Source organism: Megalobrama amblycephala, linkage group LG1 (genome assembly GCF_018812025.1).
Source record: "Megalobrama amblycephala isolate DHTTF-2021 linkage group LG1, ASM1881202v1, whole genome shotgun sequence".
NCBI lineage: Eukaryota > Metazoa > Chordata > Actinopteri > Cypriniformes > Xenocyprididae > Megalobrama > Megalobrama amblycephala.
Window position 1 is genome coordinate 8,247,691 of NC_063044.1, and position 16,839 is coordinate 8,264,529.

Sequence of the window (16,839 nt, forward strand, 5' to 3'; positions counted from 1 at the left end):
TGGCTGTGCTGATTTTTATGAAATAATATGTATTTTTTTTTACATTTTTTCCAGACATCGCAAAATAAATAGTCATTTCCACAACCGAACAAAAACATGTGTTTTCAACCAAAAATGTTGAAATATTTGTAGTTATAAATATATTGGGTTACACATCACACTTGCATCTTTCCAAATTGTAAATTGATTTATTTCTCTGAAATGCAACTGTTAAGATTTTACAAAGTTAACACCAAAAAAAGGCTGAACACTAAGCCACTGAAACCTTTCATTCATATTTCTGACATTTTCAAATCTGATATTTTTCAACTCATATACAGTACAGTCCAAAAGTTTGGAACCACTAAGATTTTTAATGTTTTTAAAAGAAGTTTTGTCTGCTCACCAAGGCTACATTTATTTAATTAAAAATACAGTAAAAAACAGTAATATTGTGAAATATTATTCCAATTTAAAATAACTGTGTACTATAAATATATTTGACAAAGTAATTTATTCCTGTGATGCAAAGCTGAATTTTCAGCATCGTTACTCCAGTCTTCAGTGTCACATGATCCTTCAGAAATCATTCTAATATGCTGATTTGCTGCTCAATAAACATTTATGATTATTTTCAATGTTGAAAACAGTTGTGTACTTTTTTTTCAGGATTCCTTGATGAATAGAAAGTTCAAAAGAACAGCATTTATCTGAAATACAAAGCTTCTGTAGCATTATACACTACCGTTCAAAAGTTTGGGGTCAGTAAGAATTTTTATTTTTATTTTTTTGAAAAGAAATTAAAGAAATGAATACTTTTATTCAGCAAGGATGCATTAAATCAATCAAAAGTGGCAGTAAAGACATTTATAATGTTACAAAATATTAGATTTCAGATAAACACTGTTCTTTTGAACTTTCTATTCATCAAATAATCCTGAAAAAAAAATATTGTACACAAATATTTTGTACAATTGTACACATTAAATGTTTCTTGAGCAGCAGATCAGCATATTAGAATGATTTCTGAAGGATCATGTGACACTGAAGACTGGAGTAATGATGCTGAAAATTCAGCTTTGCATCACAGGAATAAATTACTTTGTGAAATATATTCAAATAGAAAACAGTTATTTTAAATTGTAATAATATTTCACAATATTACTGTTTTTTTACTGTATTTTTAATTAAATAAATGTAGCCTTGGTGAGCAGATGAAACTTCTTTTAAAAACATTAAAAATCTTAGTGGTTCCAAACTTTTGGACTGTACTGTATATATATATATATATATATATATAAAAATTTTTTTTAAATTATCAGTAACCGAGTACGTTCCCTTTCGATACTTCACTCGTACTGCGTATGGGGAACGAATTCAGCCGCACCGTGCCACGGCAGGGAAAAATTATTTGGTAAAATAGTTGGATTTCTATGCACTTCTGTGATTGTAGACAATGCATGACTTTTATTTTGGAGTGACGACATGACGTCATAAGACTGCGCCGCACTCCTGCATCTGTTGTGATTTTCATCGGTGTAATCATTTAAATACAATCTATAATTCTTTAAATACCAAATCTAGATAATAAATGCCTGAAATATAAAGTTTATTAATTTGTAGCATAAGTTTTTAGTGTTTTTTTGTCCAGCAGGTCATTGAAGACTTTTAATTATTCTTTTCTTACAGATGGCGTGTATTAAAGATGAGTCTGAAGACATGAAGATTGATTTTATTAAAGAAGAGACTAAAGAAATAAAGATTGAAGAAACATTCAGTGTGAAACATGAAGACACTGAGGAACAAACAGGTTGGTTTTATTCTCACAGCTGAACTCAGTCATTTGATCATTATTAAAATGTCCAGCTCTACAGAAATAGAGAATATACAGAAGTATAATCTTACAGATAATATTACTGAATCCATTCATTCCAGCATAATATCATTCAGGTATAAATTCCTGTTTAATTGATCATGAAATGGTTTAATTAAGGTTTCCAGTTTCAAATGATTATTAAACAGCAGCACAAACTGTGTGAAATCAGCAGCTCTTCCGGCGCACTCAGTGTCTGAATTCACTCAGTCGTTTCATTCAAGTGGACTTACAGTAGAGCAAGGGTTAGGGTTTGGTTTAGGGCTGGTTACTTGTAATTAAAGGGTTAGTTCACCCCAAAAATCAAAATTCTGTCATTTATTACTTACCCTCATGCCGTTCCTCACCCGTAAGATAACTTTAAAATTCAGTGTTTCCATTAAATGTGACCCCAAACCACAAAACCAGTCGTAAGTCACACAGGTATATTTGTGGCAATAGCCAACAATACACTGTATGAGTCAAAATTATGCAATATTAAGTAAAGATCATGTTCTATTAAGATATTTTGTCCATTATTTTACTCCATTATATTCAAACAAATCATGTATGAGCTCTCTCTCTCTCGACGCACTGATCGCATGTTGTATTTCTGCACAGACACATTTCAGTTGTTTTCACACACATTCAGGACAATGTTTGGATTTGTCCTGTGTATGTTGCTGTGTACTTAAAAATAATAAAAATGAAATGCATAAGAAATAGAGATAACAGTAAAAACAGAGAATTTCGCTATCTGGATGGAAGAGCTAGGAAGTTTCAGGGAGTTTTTTGTTGTCCATCATAGCGGCTCTAAATGAATCTTCACACGTCAGGACTGCTCTCTAGCTCTACCTGTTAAGGCACTTCGAAATGATACACAAAGTTTCAATCTCTCCTTTTGCCAAGACACCTCAAACTGCGCCACACAGCACCAATCCCCCTTCCGGAGATATCTTAACTATGCAATGCAGTTCAAATTTCCCCTTTGGAAATGGATTTGTATACATCACATTTCATGTTGGGATTGTATGTTTGGTCATGGGAGCTGATCAATTGTTGTTCATGGTTATTGTGTCACCAGCTGGCAGCAGTACGTGTGGCACATATTCAAGCCTTTAAAATGGTCCTTTTATAGTTACAGTATTTTCTGGAACATAAGAAAACATTGGAACATTGGGGCCATTACTCTTTAATTTGTACATGCTTCTGCTTGGCAACATAATTAGAAAATACAAAATTTATTTTCATTTCTATGCTGATGATTCTCAGTTATACCTTCCACTGAAAACTAGAGATTCTCTGCAGCCTCTCATGGACTGTCTTGAGGATATTAAATGCTGGATGGCAAATAATTTCCTCCAGCTTAACAATAAAAAAACTCTATAGCCAATTACTTAAACAATCTTACTCCATATATTTCGTCACATGCAAAAAATGTAGGTGTTATCTTTGACTCTGAGCTTTGTCTTGAAAAACTAATTAGCTCAGTTGTTAAAAACAGCTTCTATCAACTGAGAATCATTTCCAGAAATCAACACTTTTTCTTTCAAGATTTGGAGAAAGTTATTCATATATTTATCACATCACGGCTGGACTGTTGTAATTCACTGTACTTTGGCCTTCCTCGTTCTTCATTGCCACATTTGCAGATGGTCCAGAATGCAGCAGATAGACCGTTAACTAGTGCAAAAAACAAGATCATATCACTCAAATTTTAGCTTCTCCTCACTGGCTTCCTGTCATTTTCAGAATTCAATTTAAAATGTTGCTGATTGTTTTTAAAGCTCTTAAAGGGATAGTTCACCCAAAAATGAAAATTTGATGTTTATCTACTTACCCCCAGTGCATCCAAGATGTAGGTGTCTTTGTTTCTTCAGTAGAACACAAATGATGATTTTTAACTCCAACCGTTGCTGTCTGTCAGTCAAATAATGCTAGTGGATGGGAACTTCTACAATAACAGTAAATAAAACTTGCATAGACAAGTCCAAATTAAACCCTGCAGCTCGTGACGACACATTGATGTCCTAAGACAAGAAACGATCGGTTTGTGCGAGAAACCGAACAGTATTTATATCATTTTTTACCTCTAATACACCACTATGTCCAACGGCATTCATCACTCGATTCGTTTGGTCTGATCGCGCTCTGACAACGGCAGTGATGTCTCGCTCTCATTGAAGTATATGCGCGAGACATCTATGTATTAGAGGTAAAAAATGATATAAATACTGTTCGGTTTCTCGCACAAACCGATCGTTTCGTGTCTTAAGACATCAATGTGTCGTCACGAGCCGCAGGGTTTAATTTGGATTTGTCTGTCGTGTTTTATTTACTCTTATAGTCCAAGTTCCCGCTGACTTGCATTATACCACTGACAGACGGCAGCGGTTGGAGTTAAAAATCATCATTTGTGTTCTACTGAAGAAACAAAGACACCTACATCTTGGATGCGCTGGGGGTAAGCAGATAAACACCAAATTTTCATTTTTGGGTGAACTATCCCTTTAATGGACAAGCACCATCCTATATCTCTGATCTTATTTATTTGAACTCAGCTCCTAGGTCCCTCAGATCTGCCAATAACTTACTTACTATAAGTGCATCTACAAATCAGCTCCATTGCATTTTCCAAGCAATCAAGAGCTCAGAGAGGTACATTTAAAGTAGCTAGACAGATTCTGCCAGTATTGGTTCAGTGTAAACAATGATGTACTTCTGAGTCCTTAAGGTGGAGGGAAGTTAACAAGGGAAGGGCATAAAAATCTGAACTTGAGCGCAGCCCTGGAGTACCTCAACAGGACACTTGTAGATTTATTTGAAATATTAATTTCCGATCATGAGTTTCTAATAATAAGCTGATGAGTTGAACCTAGAGCAAGAATGCCCAATCCTGTTCCTGGAGATCGACATACATGCAGAGTTCAGATCCAACCCTGATCGAACACGCCTGCTTTTAGTTATCAAGTGCCCCTGAAGACCTTATTTCACTGCTTCAGGTGTGTTTGATTAATGTTGGATCTGAACTCTGCAGGAAATGTAGATCTCCAAGAACAGGACGTCTAGTGTTTCATTTCTATTCAACTGTGCTCCGTCTGTTTGATGCACATGTTCGTACTGGTATAGACCCTTTTCACAATGACGTCAGTTAACTTCCGCCTATCTGCAAAGCAGTGTATCAGTTGTTCCGTCTTACCTTCGCGCCGGCGACTTATAGGGAAAATGCTTTAATAACTTTAAATGCAAACTGTTTATGTCAAAGATTTACAGTCAGGTTTTTCTGGTAATGATATTTATTAGTTCCTTTCTGTAAATGCCTTGGTTAGGGTTTCCACGAGCAGAAACTTTAGCAATGTTGTGTCCTTGAATTGCTGTCAGAGTTTTATCACAATGATTGTGTGTCCACACAAATCTGTTAGCCTATTTGGAATAACAAGAATACTGTCTTTAAAACAAATCTTTATTTTTAGAAATTGGTAGGCTATGATAATGGATATTGATCTTGTGAGATTTATTTACGAGTATTGGACACCTGAAAGTAGCACATCCACATATAATACTCCGAAAAATTAATTGTGTTAAAATTTTAGATAATTTTAGATCATACCAGTTTAAACTGAACTGCTGCAATATATTAAGATTGTATAACTTGTAAGAAGTGTAAATGAAAATACAAAATGGAAGTGTTCATTTAATGTTATTCCCTGGAGAAATAATTTGATTTCGTTAATTTAATGCTGCTATAACAATGAGTATTGTTGTAAATACTCTGTATATTTTTGTATGCGACGATCTTGTTCTGCAATAAACGATAAGATGATGACAATGTTTTTTTTTACTATGGTGAAAATGCCATGTACACAAGTCAGTTTTTACAACATTAACAGTCTTCATGTAGAAATAGTATTATTTTAAACACAATTTGTATTATTATGTATGTCATATTTATCGAAATAAAAGTGGAAAAATCGACTGATATTTAAAAAGAATAAGCTTATGTTGATCTTCATTGTAGGCACTGAAATAAGTAGTACATACATTTAAATGAGAAGTTTTTTTACTGCACGTAAAAGTTGGAAAAATGCGTTTATTTCACAAATATATATAAACGGCTTCATCTGCAATAAAGACAGCAAAGTTTTCAAGATACGGGCAGCAGAAAGTGTACGTATGGCGTCAGTACCTATTCAACTCCTCCGACTTCAAGCAGCAAATCACGCCGATCAGTAAGTTTGTTTGAGATCTGCAGCTGCCAAATACCTCACCTTGAATTTACATGAAATTAGGCGACTACAGTCATCCTCTAACCACATTTATGGCATAATATACAACTATTGAGTGCACTTCATTCGAGTCGCGCTAGTATTCCACTATGCTGACGGAAGTGAGGATGCACATCGAGTCTTAACGGAAGCTGTGTGACGTCATGTGAAAAGGGTCTATTTGTTCACTGAAGTTTAATGGAGCCTGTTGTCAGAAAATGCACACTTGCATGAATTTGTAACATTTACAGGTAAGAGTATAACCATAGTTATAGTATAACCAGTTTTGTGCTGAGGAAAACACATCTCATAAGCACTCAATCTTTCCGTCTAATGCGTGTGCTATGTCTGACATTACAACAACAAATATCTTCTTTTACTTACTGAATAGTAAAACACTTTCCAATTTAAATAATTTGAGTATATTTAGGTTTATATTGTGTCTGGTTCTCACCTTAGTGATGAACAGAAATTGTAGTTTGTAAATTCCTCCATCAATGTCAGCAATCTTCTAACAAGCTGATGATATTAACCAGATGTGAAAAATAAAGGATACACACAAAATGTACAGTGGTGGGTCCCTTTGGACCTGGTTTGAAAACCACTGCTGTATAAGATCTGTAGATGGGCAACTCTGGTCCTGGAGAGACACTATTCTGTTTAGCTCCATCATTGATCAAACAAACCTGTAAAAATTAACCCAACCCCAAAATGTAATGGTAAAGGCTGATATTTATTTCTGTGTCGCACCTACACCCAAGACTCTGCGCAGTAGTCTATACTAAGGCTGTGCACAAATAGTCCAGTATTTGAATTTTACTCTGTTGCTTTCCTGGACGTAATGCAGTGAATCCATGATAAATCCTAAGAACTAAAATTTGCAGTTATAACTAAATGCACCGGGTGGTGCTGTGGAGCATGTTTAAAAGGTTTATTTTATTGGATCATCACAAAATGTTGTCGCTTGCCTTGCGATGTTTGGAATAACTTAGATGAAAATGATCTTACAAAATGGAATTACTTTTGATCAAATGAATTAATGAAACTGAGTTATCATAATATCACCACCATAATGAGAACGCACATGAAATCAAAACACCCGTTGAATGAGGAAAGACAGCTGTCCATCACTGCATTCACAACAGGTAAGTGCAGCTGTAACCCAAGTGAGCAGAGAAGATAACGTACTTGGTTACTAACGTAACCTCGGTTCCCTGAGATACGGAACGAGTACTGCGTATGGGGAAAGGTCTCCTTTTTCCCCATTACTGAAGCCTTTTTCAATAACGCAGTGTAACTTCATCACTCATAGACAAGTTGTTGAACCAATGACGGCGCGGCATAGCTGCACGGCCTATGGCGACAAAGCGCGCGAAAATTCCCGCCGAAAGGGGCGGGGATTAGTGCTATATAAGCAGGTGTTTCGCCATAGGATTTCAGGTCATACGACTGAAGCGACGACACTGAAGTCGCAGCCTCGTGGCATGGCATGTAACGCAGTACTCGTTCCGTATCTCAGGGAACCGAGGTTACGTCAGTAACCGAGTACGTTCCCTTTCGATACTTCACTCGTACTGCGTATGGGGAACGAATTCAGCCACACCGTGCCACGGCAGGGAATGACTGGACTTGTCTTGGACACCGTGAGGGAACCAGCGGACAAGTGAGAAGGCCGGAGCCGTTGAACCCAGTGTTACACTACAGAAGGTAGTTAACTCCTGGAGAAGTATGAAGTGGAGCTCAAAAGAGGCCGCTGTATCATACCGAGAGGACCCGAGCTTGTAAGGTCGGGATATCCAAATGATAAAATCTGACAAAAGTGGACGGCGAGGACCAGCCGGCTGCTTCACTCCACTGGACCAGGCCCAAGAGGAAGCCATTCCTCTAGTGGAGTGGGCTCTAACTCCTAGGGGCAGTTCTGGCCCATAGAGGAGTAACAAAGAGCGATAGCGTCGACTATCCAACGCGAGAGACGTTGCCTAGAGACCGAAGACCCTTTGGTGCGGCCGCCAAAGCAGATAAAGAGTTGATCGGATTGCCGGAAAGGCTGTGACCAGTCAACATAGGTCCTCAATGCCCTGAATGTAACCAACGTAACCATTCCAAGGTTTCAAAACGAGTCGTTGGGCCCAAATTCAAGGCACGCAGGGCTCACAGAGAGGGCCTGCAAGTCGCCAACACGCTTGACCGATGCTAGAGCAAGTAGCAGAGCGGTTTTGAGCGTCAGGGCCTGAGGTCAGCTGAATGCAGTGGCTCAAAGGGTGGCCCTTTAAGAGCTCTGAGGACCAAAGAGAGGTCCCATGTGGGAATGGTGAAAGGAAGAGGAATCAGTCGTCTAGAACCTCTCAAGAAACGTGCCACAAGGCTGTTTCGTTACACTGACTGACCAGCGATAGGAGCGTGAAACGCTGCAATGGCTGCTTCGTAAACTTTGAGCGTTGAAGGGGAGCGACCCATATCTAAACGCTCTTGGAGGAAAGACAGTATCGGTGATACGTCACACTCCACTGGGTCTATGTTGCGTGCAGAGCACCAGCCAACAAAGACCAACCATTTCTGGGCGTAGAGGCGTCTCGTGGATGGGGTTCTTGCCTGAGAGATGGTATTTAGCACATCCCCTGGGAGGCTTGCAGGCTCCCATCGAGGGACCAGAGGTGCAGAGCCCAGAGTTCTGGCTGAGGATGCCAGATTGTCCTGTTCACCTAAAGGGAGGTCCCGTCTCAGGGGGATCGGCCATGTGGCTTCCGTGGAAAGCCTGAGCAGCTCTGAGGACCAAACTTGGCTCCTCCAGAGCGGGGCCACTAGGAGGACTCTGTGCTTGTCTTCCCTGATTCGTCTGATGACCTGAGGGATCAGAGCGATCAGGGGAAATGTGTAAAGGGAGGGTGCTGGGCCAGTGAGAGTTGTCTTCTGAGGCGAAGAGGTCTACCTCTGCCCTCCCGAAGATCTCCCAGATTGTGAGAACCCTCTGGGGGTGGAGCATCCACTTGTCTGAGGGGACGTTGCTCTGAGATAGCATATCTGCTCCCAAATTCGTTCTCCCGGGTATGTGAGTCGCTTTGAGTGACTGTAGCCTCGGTAATGCCCATTCCAGAAGACGCTTCGCCAAAGCGCATAAGCGGCTGGACGAAAGACCACCCTGGTGATTTATATATGACACCACTGTCATGCTGTCCGACTGGACAAGGACGTGGCGTCCCATCAGGTGTGCCTGAAACGCGTGAAGGGCTCGAATCACTGCCAGCATTTCGAGGCAGTTGATGTGCAGATGGCTTTCCTTGTGGGACCACGAGCCGAAGGCAGGTCTGCCCTCGCAAAGAGCACCCCAACCTGTGTTGGATGCATCTGTTGAGAGCACCGTCCTTCTGAACACTGCCTGTAGGGGTACTCCTTGACTGAACCATGCAGGGTTCGTCCAGGGTTTCAGAGCTGTCAAACAGGCCCGATTGACCCTGAGATGCAGGCAGCCGTGCCGCCAGGCGTGAGGAGGGACCCGAAACTTCAACCAGTATTGCAGAGGCCGCATCCGAAGAAGGCCGAGCTGCAGAACCGGGAAGGTGGAAGCCATCAGCCCTAACATCCTCTGGAAGAGCTTCAGAGGGAGATAGGCTCTGTTCCTGACTGAAGCTCTTGGCAAAATTGACCCTGAGTCCCAGGCACTCCATGTGGCTGAGTAGCACGGATCTGTGATGCTCCAACTCTGCTCGCGACTGGGCTGGGCTGAGAACCCAGATTCCCATCTGTCTCATGGGGAAAGAGCGTTCAGCACTTGGAAAAAGTGTGAGGAGCCAGGGACAGCCCGAAGGGAAGGACTGTATATTGGTGAGCCACACCCTCGAACGCAAATCTCAAGAATCGCCTTGACGGGGGGCTATCTGGATATGAAAGTATGCATCTTTCAGGTCCAGCAAGCAGAACCAGTCCACGGGGCAAACCTGCACGTGGGTCTGCTTCAGCGTTAACATCTTGAACTTCCGTCTCATGAGGGAGAGGTTCAAGAGTCTGAGATCTAAGATGGGTCTGAGACCGCCATCTTTCTTGGGGACCAGGAAAATGGCTGTAGAACCCCAACTCGCTCTCTGAGGGGAGACTATTTCTATAGGTCCCTTCCTCAGTCGTGCCAGCTCGGGGACGTGTGAGTCGCGTGTTTACTGAAGTCGAAGCACCCCGGAATGCGGGGGTCGTCGGGCGAACTGCAGCGAGTAGCCCCGATTTATGGTCCCAGAACCCAACTTGACACTCCGGGGATGGCCTGCCAGGCCATGGCCCGTGTGACAAGGGGTTGAATGGCATCGGATGACGGACCGCCGATTGGGGGCCCATACACCGGAGAGAGTGGAAGAGGAAACTGCTCTTTCTTTGAGAAGGTAAAATATTTATTGTGTTCGTCATAAGCCTGCATGACGGGCCCAGTTAGCACAACGGCTATCTCCACGCCCGGAGTTATGAACGAAAGACTTTATCCTCTTCCTTCCTGCATCAGGAAGACTTTGGAGGCGCCGGGTCCAGCGAGATCTTCGGTCTGGGACCCTGACGGTGCCTCGGGAAGGAGCGCTTTGCGGGGCATGAGCGCTGGCGCTGATCCTTAGGAGGTGCTGCCTGAGAGGTAGAGGGGGCAGGCTTGTTCTGCTGAGCCGGCGCAGACCTGGGGCGGCTGGAAGCAGACGCAGAACTGGAGCGCTTGGGCAGGAAGTGTTGCATGGCTTGGGACAATTTCTGTGCTGCAGTGAAGCATTCCGTAAAGCCCTCTACCGCTGGCCCGAAGAGACCGGAGGGAGAGACCGGGGCGTCCAAGAAGACCATCTTGTCTAGCTCCTTTATCTCGGTCAGGTTGAGCCATAAATGGTGTGAGCACGACCAGGCTGGCCATGAAACACCTGGAGGATTGCCATGGTGTGCAGCGCTGAGGCAGCTTGGCCCGCGGACGTGTAGGCTCTGCCGGCCAGGGCTTGGATGGAAGGGCCTTCTTCATCTTCCAGCCCACAGCCGGTGGGGACAGAGGTGAGCCGCCACTGCTTCGTCCAGGGGCGGTAGGTGCTCGTAGTCCTTCTCTTCATAGCTGTCCACAGTGGTGAGAGCTGAATGATGTGTAGTACGTAGGCGGGCAGAATACGGAGCGTGCCACGACTTCGTCAGCTCGTCGTGCACCTCTGGGAGAAACAGGGCGGAGCGTTGGTGAGGGGCCTGGTGACGACCCGGCAGGAACCACTCATTAAGCCTGCTCCGCGATGGCTCTTCTGGTGGGGCCAACTCGAGGTGTAATTCCTCCACTGCCTTCGAGAGGATATGGAAGAGCTCGGCATCCTTACCTGGCTTGCAGTCAATGGGCTCCAACGTGGGAAGGTGGGCGGGGTCCTCCGTGTCACCGGCCCATCCTTTCGTTTCAGAGGCCGCGAGAGACATGGAGTCATCGAGCGGCTCTTCCTCTGATCCGCCGAATGAGACGAGGTCGCTCGCTTCTGAGTGCAGCTCAGGGCGGGAGAACAGGACGGAGGACTGCTTTCTAGTGGGAGAGGGTGAGGCACGCGAGGGCTGAGCCGGGGTGAGCTTGCACAACTCAGGGCGCTGTCTCTTCCTAAGCGTGAGCGGCGGGACCGCCTTCACTGAAGAAGGGCGCGAGCGCAGAGAGGTAAGACTCATGTTCTCGCAGTGAGAACATGAGGTCCCGGTGAGCGCAGCCTCTGCGTGGGGCTTGCCAAGGCAGCAGACGCACTCACCGTGCCCGTCGTCATCATGCAGAGGGGCTCTGCATGTGCCACAAGAGTGCGCGGCATTTGCAGCAATGCCGCCGCTGTGAAATGCGTTTGAGGGGCTCTTTTAGAGCGGCGAGAACCGCTAGGAAAAGCTCTTTTAGAGCGGTGATAAACCGCGGGAAAACGCTCTAGGCGCGCCGGGGACGGGCTGGCGGGAAGCGGGTGGCTCGAAACGGCGCTTCTTCCTTAGCTTAGCACACCGTTATGTATTGTCGTTATCTTTGTGTCAGCGCAGCTCATTTTCTCACCCAAGCATGTGGATATTATAGTTTTTTCTCAACATGAACATGTGAAACAACATAAACACGATAATCATATACTGACTCGAGTGTATTATGTACATTACGTTTTGTACGATAACTGGCGCTGTCTGCTTTATTAGTGTTTTTCCCGTTTGCGCTGCTTGAGCTTAAATGCTTTTGTTCTTTATATGTGTAACTTATGGGACAGGCAACACATTTGGAGACTACATGCAGGTTTTATTAATAGGATGAGCGTAGTCATACAGGCAGAGGGTCAAACACCAGCAAACAGATACAATAATTCAAGGCAAAAGATTAATCCGATCACAGGCAAAGGTCTAGGCAGGCAGCAAACGATCATCAACAAGGAAACAGTCCAGGGTCAAAAACACAGGCAAGGATCAAGGAACACGGAGACAAGGTCGGATACAAGGCTAAACAATAGCTGTGTCTCATTTTGAAGGCTGCATCCTCCAGAGGTCGCATTCAAAGGTTGCATACGTCATTGAGGCTGTATCATTTCAGAAAAGTAAGTAGGACTCTCCGAAGGCGACCTTTGAATGCGTCCTTCTTTCACAGGAATTTGGAGGATGCATGAGGTGTATCCTTCGCTGCTGCAGATAACCCAAAATTCTTTGCGTCTCTGTTAACAACCGTCATTTTTTTGAAAAAAATAAAAAAATAAATGGTGGCGTCAGCAAATGTACATACAAGCGAAGATGTGTTTAAATGTAAGTAGTTTCAAGCTTGTTTTTGTTTTAAACTTTGTTCTTCCCAATATCCTCGTCCTTTGTCTCTGTAACAGATATCTGTTGTACATAAGCCAGCTCCTCAAGCATTACCCAAAATAAAACAAGTAAATACATTTTATTTTCAAATTACACACAAATTTATTCATAATTTTCATTCATTGGCTGAGAGCGCAACGAGGCTGCCGTGAATGTGTTGGCATAGCAACGATATACTTCCTGTTTCCTTTCCTGCCTGTGTGTCCTACAAAAGACGTCTCGTTTAATTCTGGCTAAGGATACTCCATATATCGCATCCTTCACAGAATTCGTCCTCTTGAGGATGCAGCCTTCGAAATGAAATGAAATGAAATGAGACACAGCTATAATTTAGCAAAGAGTGTGTGTGTGAGTGCAGCTTATAAAGTGTCACTGATGGGAACAGGTGTGAGTGCATGATTGGTTCCTAGGTGGGGGATTGTGGGAAATGGAGTCCATATGATGATAATAGAACATGGACCCAGGGCACATGTAACAATATGTTTTGTTTGCACATATTGTTTAAAAGTGCCCTAGTATCAAAAATTGAATTTACCTTGGCATAGTTGAATAACAAGAGTTCAGTACATGGAAATGACATACAGTGAGTCTCAAACACCATTGTTTCCTCCTTGTGTAAATCTAATTTGTTTAAAAGACCTCTGAAGAACAGGCGAATCTCAACATAACACCGACTGTTACGCAACAGTCAGGATCATTAATATGTACGCCCCCCAGGGAGCACGCGATTTAAAGGGGCCGTGCAGCCTGAATTGGTGCATAGTTAATGATGCCCCAAAATAGGCAGTAAATAAATTAATTAAAAAAAAATCTATGGGGTATTTTGACCTGAAACTTCACAGACACATTCAGGGGACACCTTAGACTTATATTACATCTTGTAAAAACTGGTTCTAGGGCACCTTTAATGCTTTGAACTAAAAGAAAATCTTATAGGATATAAGAAAATCTTAGGATATAATGTAAGCTTGTTGTGTATATTGCCTAATTATAAGTTTGTTCAAAAATGGTTACAAAATCTTGATGAATAAAATCAAAGCGCATCAGGCTACATCATAGGCTACATGTCATACTCGCAGCCTACACCGTACCTACGAGGTACATGTGACGCAGAAGTATAAATCAGCCTCAAGTCTTCAGGAATGCTTGAAAATTACAGGCAGGTGTATTTGATTAGGTATGAAACTTAACTCTGCAAAACAGTGGCCCTCCAGTACCAAAGTTGCCCATCCCTGATCCATAGGGTACAAACATGTTGTTGGTTTTGCTTTAAATGTCTAAATTGTTTTATGTCTATTTTTGCCCTAGACCTGATGGCACTGAAAGAAGCGAGTCATGAACTTGATGAAAGGCAAGAAGAGGAAGAACATTATTATAAACATAATTTCATGACTGGGGAAAGATCAACACAAGCTTCATCACAAAAAAGAGCTCAAAAGACTGGACCTAAACGTTTTTTCACCTGCCAACAGTGTGGAAAGAGTTATCAGACATAAAAAGAGCCTTAAAGTCCACATAAGAATTCACACTGGAGAAAAGCCTTTCACCTGCCAACAATGTGGACAGAGTTTCACATATAAAGGAAGCCTTAAAGTCCACATGAGAACTCACACTGGAGAGAAGCCTTACACCTGCCAACAATGTGGACAGAGTTTCAGTCAAAAAATAAGCCTTAAAGTCCACATGAGAATTCACACTGGAGAGAAGCCTTACACCTGCCAACAATGTGGACAGAGTTTCACACGTGAAGGAAGCCTTAAAGTCCACATGAGAATTCACACTGGAGAGAAGCCTTACACCTGCCAACAATGTGGACAGAGTTTCAGTCAAAAAATAAGCCTTATAGGCCACATGATAACTCACACTGGAGAGAAACCTTTCACCTGCCACAAATGTGGACAGAGTTTCACATATAAAGGAAGCCTTAAAGTCCACATGAGAAATCACACCAGAGAGAAGCCTTACACCTGCCAACAATGTGGACAGATTTTCAGTCAAAAAATAAGCCTTAAAGTCCACATGAGAATTCACACTGGAGAGAAGCCTTACACCTGCAAACAATGTGGACAGAGTTTCACACGTGAAGGAAGCCTTAAAGTCCACATGAGAATTCACACCGGAGAGAAGCCTTTCACCTGCCAACAATGTGGACAGAGTTTCAGTCAAAAATTAAGCCTTATAGGCCACATGATAACTCACACTGGAGAGAAACCTTTCACTTGCCAAGAGTGTGGAAAGGGTTTCATTAGAAATGAAAACCTTAAAGTCCACATGAGAGTTCACACTGGAGACAAGCCATATATCTGCCGACAATGTCAACAGAGTTTCAGTTATAAAAGAAGCCTTAAAGACCACATGAGAACTCACACTGGAGAAAAGCCTTAAGGCAGGAACACACCAAGTCAGTTGTCGGGTAGTTTTTGTTCGGCCGACTAAGGCTATGTCCACACGAAGCCGGAGCTTACCCTATCCAATCTTTTTTTTTCTCATCTCAAGAAATATCTGCGTCCACACGAAACCTCTGAAACTAATCAAAACGATGTAGTATACAAGCCAGACCAGTATGTGGCGCTGTAATTCTGCCACAGGGATACAAAAAGACTTGGAGCATGAGCATAAACCTTGTGCACTGTATACAAACTATAGTAAAGCTTAGAAATAACACTTTATTTTGGCTCAGTAGCTTCTGCAGCACGAATACAAGCATCAAGAGTCTGCTATTGTTGTTGTTGTTGCTGTTAGCGGCGTCTGACTAGGGTCGAAATAATACGGATAATCGAAAAAATATACGGATAGGCTGTACACAAAAACGCAAAGACGGCGTTTTCAGATTTATCCACTCTGGGGGCCGGTTTAAAAAAAATGGCATTTTCGGAAGATGAAACTGCTGGATCCGTGTGGACAAAACGCCTATCCAATACAAAATTTGTGCATATTCACAAAAATGTGTCTCCATGTGGACGGGCCCTAAGTTTTCTCAGTGTGTTCCACACCGTCAGCTGAAGTTGGTCCTCCACATACAGCGTCTGCTTTTTTTTTCAGGACATGTTGAATCGGCATTGGAGCTCCTCGGTCCATCTGATCATTCTGATTGGCTGTTCAGCTACTGCCACCTGCTGGTTCGGAAAGGCATTTCATCTTACGCAGGCGCAGAAGGGACGTGCTACTTGTCCGTCGGCTGTCTAGCGTCGGTTTGGTGTGTCAGGGCAACTTTGTACACAGACACTGCCGACGTGAGCCTAAACCCGCAGTCAGCTTTCGGCACCACTAGTTTGTTGGTGTTCGGGAATGACTTCACACAAGGAACAAAGCCTTATGGAATACATGAATATTCACACTGAAGAGAAGTCATTTACATGTGATTAGTGTGGAAAGAGTTTCATATTTAAAGGTGACCTTAAGGTCCACATGAGGATTCACTCGAAAGAGAACTGTTTTAGAAGTCATACCTGTGGAAAGAGCAGAGGTGTAAAGAGTACCTGAAAACAATTCTTGAATAAAAGTACACATACTTTACAACAAAAATGACTCTGTTACAAGTTATAAGTGACCAATTCTAAGACAATTTGAGTTAAAGTCTTGGAGTATCTGATTTTAACTGTACTTTGTCATTATTATTGTTCCTTGTTAAAGATACAGCCATGATATTTTCCCTGATCTTGTATGTAATTATTGGTCCTGCAATAAAAATAAAGATATGAGCAACAGGTGCACTAACACCTCACAGCACCAGTAACTCCACAACCCTACCTAGTGCAGTTTTCCTCAGTGTTACCAATGTCTGCACAGAGGAGACGTTGGACAGCTGCTCGAAGATCTCGTCTTTGAAGAAGACTGATTTTATACTCAAAGTAGTAAAAAGTACTTAAAATTAAGATGACTGTGCATAGCTGCATAGATAGCTGTGCATGAACACACACGAGACAAATACAGCTGATACAAATACATCTCCATTTACAG

The 16,839-nt window shown here is 42.5% G+C and overlaps 2 protein-coding genes across 2 annotated transcripts in view; one reads left to right on the plus strand and one right to left on the minus strand.

Moving 5' to 3' along the window:
* Positions 1–16,628, plus strand: part of LOC125249142 (gastrula zinc finger protein XlCGF57.1-like) — a 31,848-nt gene extending 15,220 nt beyond the window's left edge. Inside the window, exon 4 of the mRNA XM_048161356.1 lies at positions 14,395–16,628. Coding sequence (XP_048017313.1) covers positions 14,395–15,264 — 870 coding nt within the window. The 3' untranslated portion in view covers positions 15,265–16,628. The remainder of the gene's footprint in view (positions 1–14,394) is intronic.
* The window catches only part of LOC125242987 (gastrula zinc finger protein XlCGF26.1-like), a 204,154-nt gene that overhangs the window by 19,121 nt on the left and 168,194 nt on the right, over positions 1–16,839 (minus strand). The gene's annotated exons all lie outside the window — the stretch shown is intronic.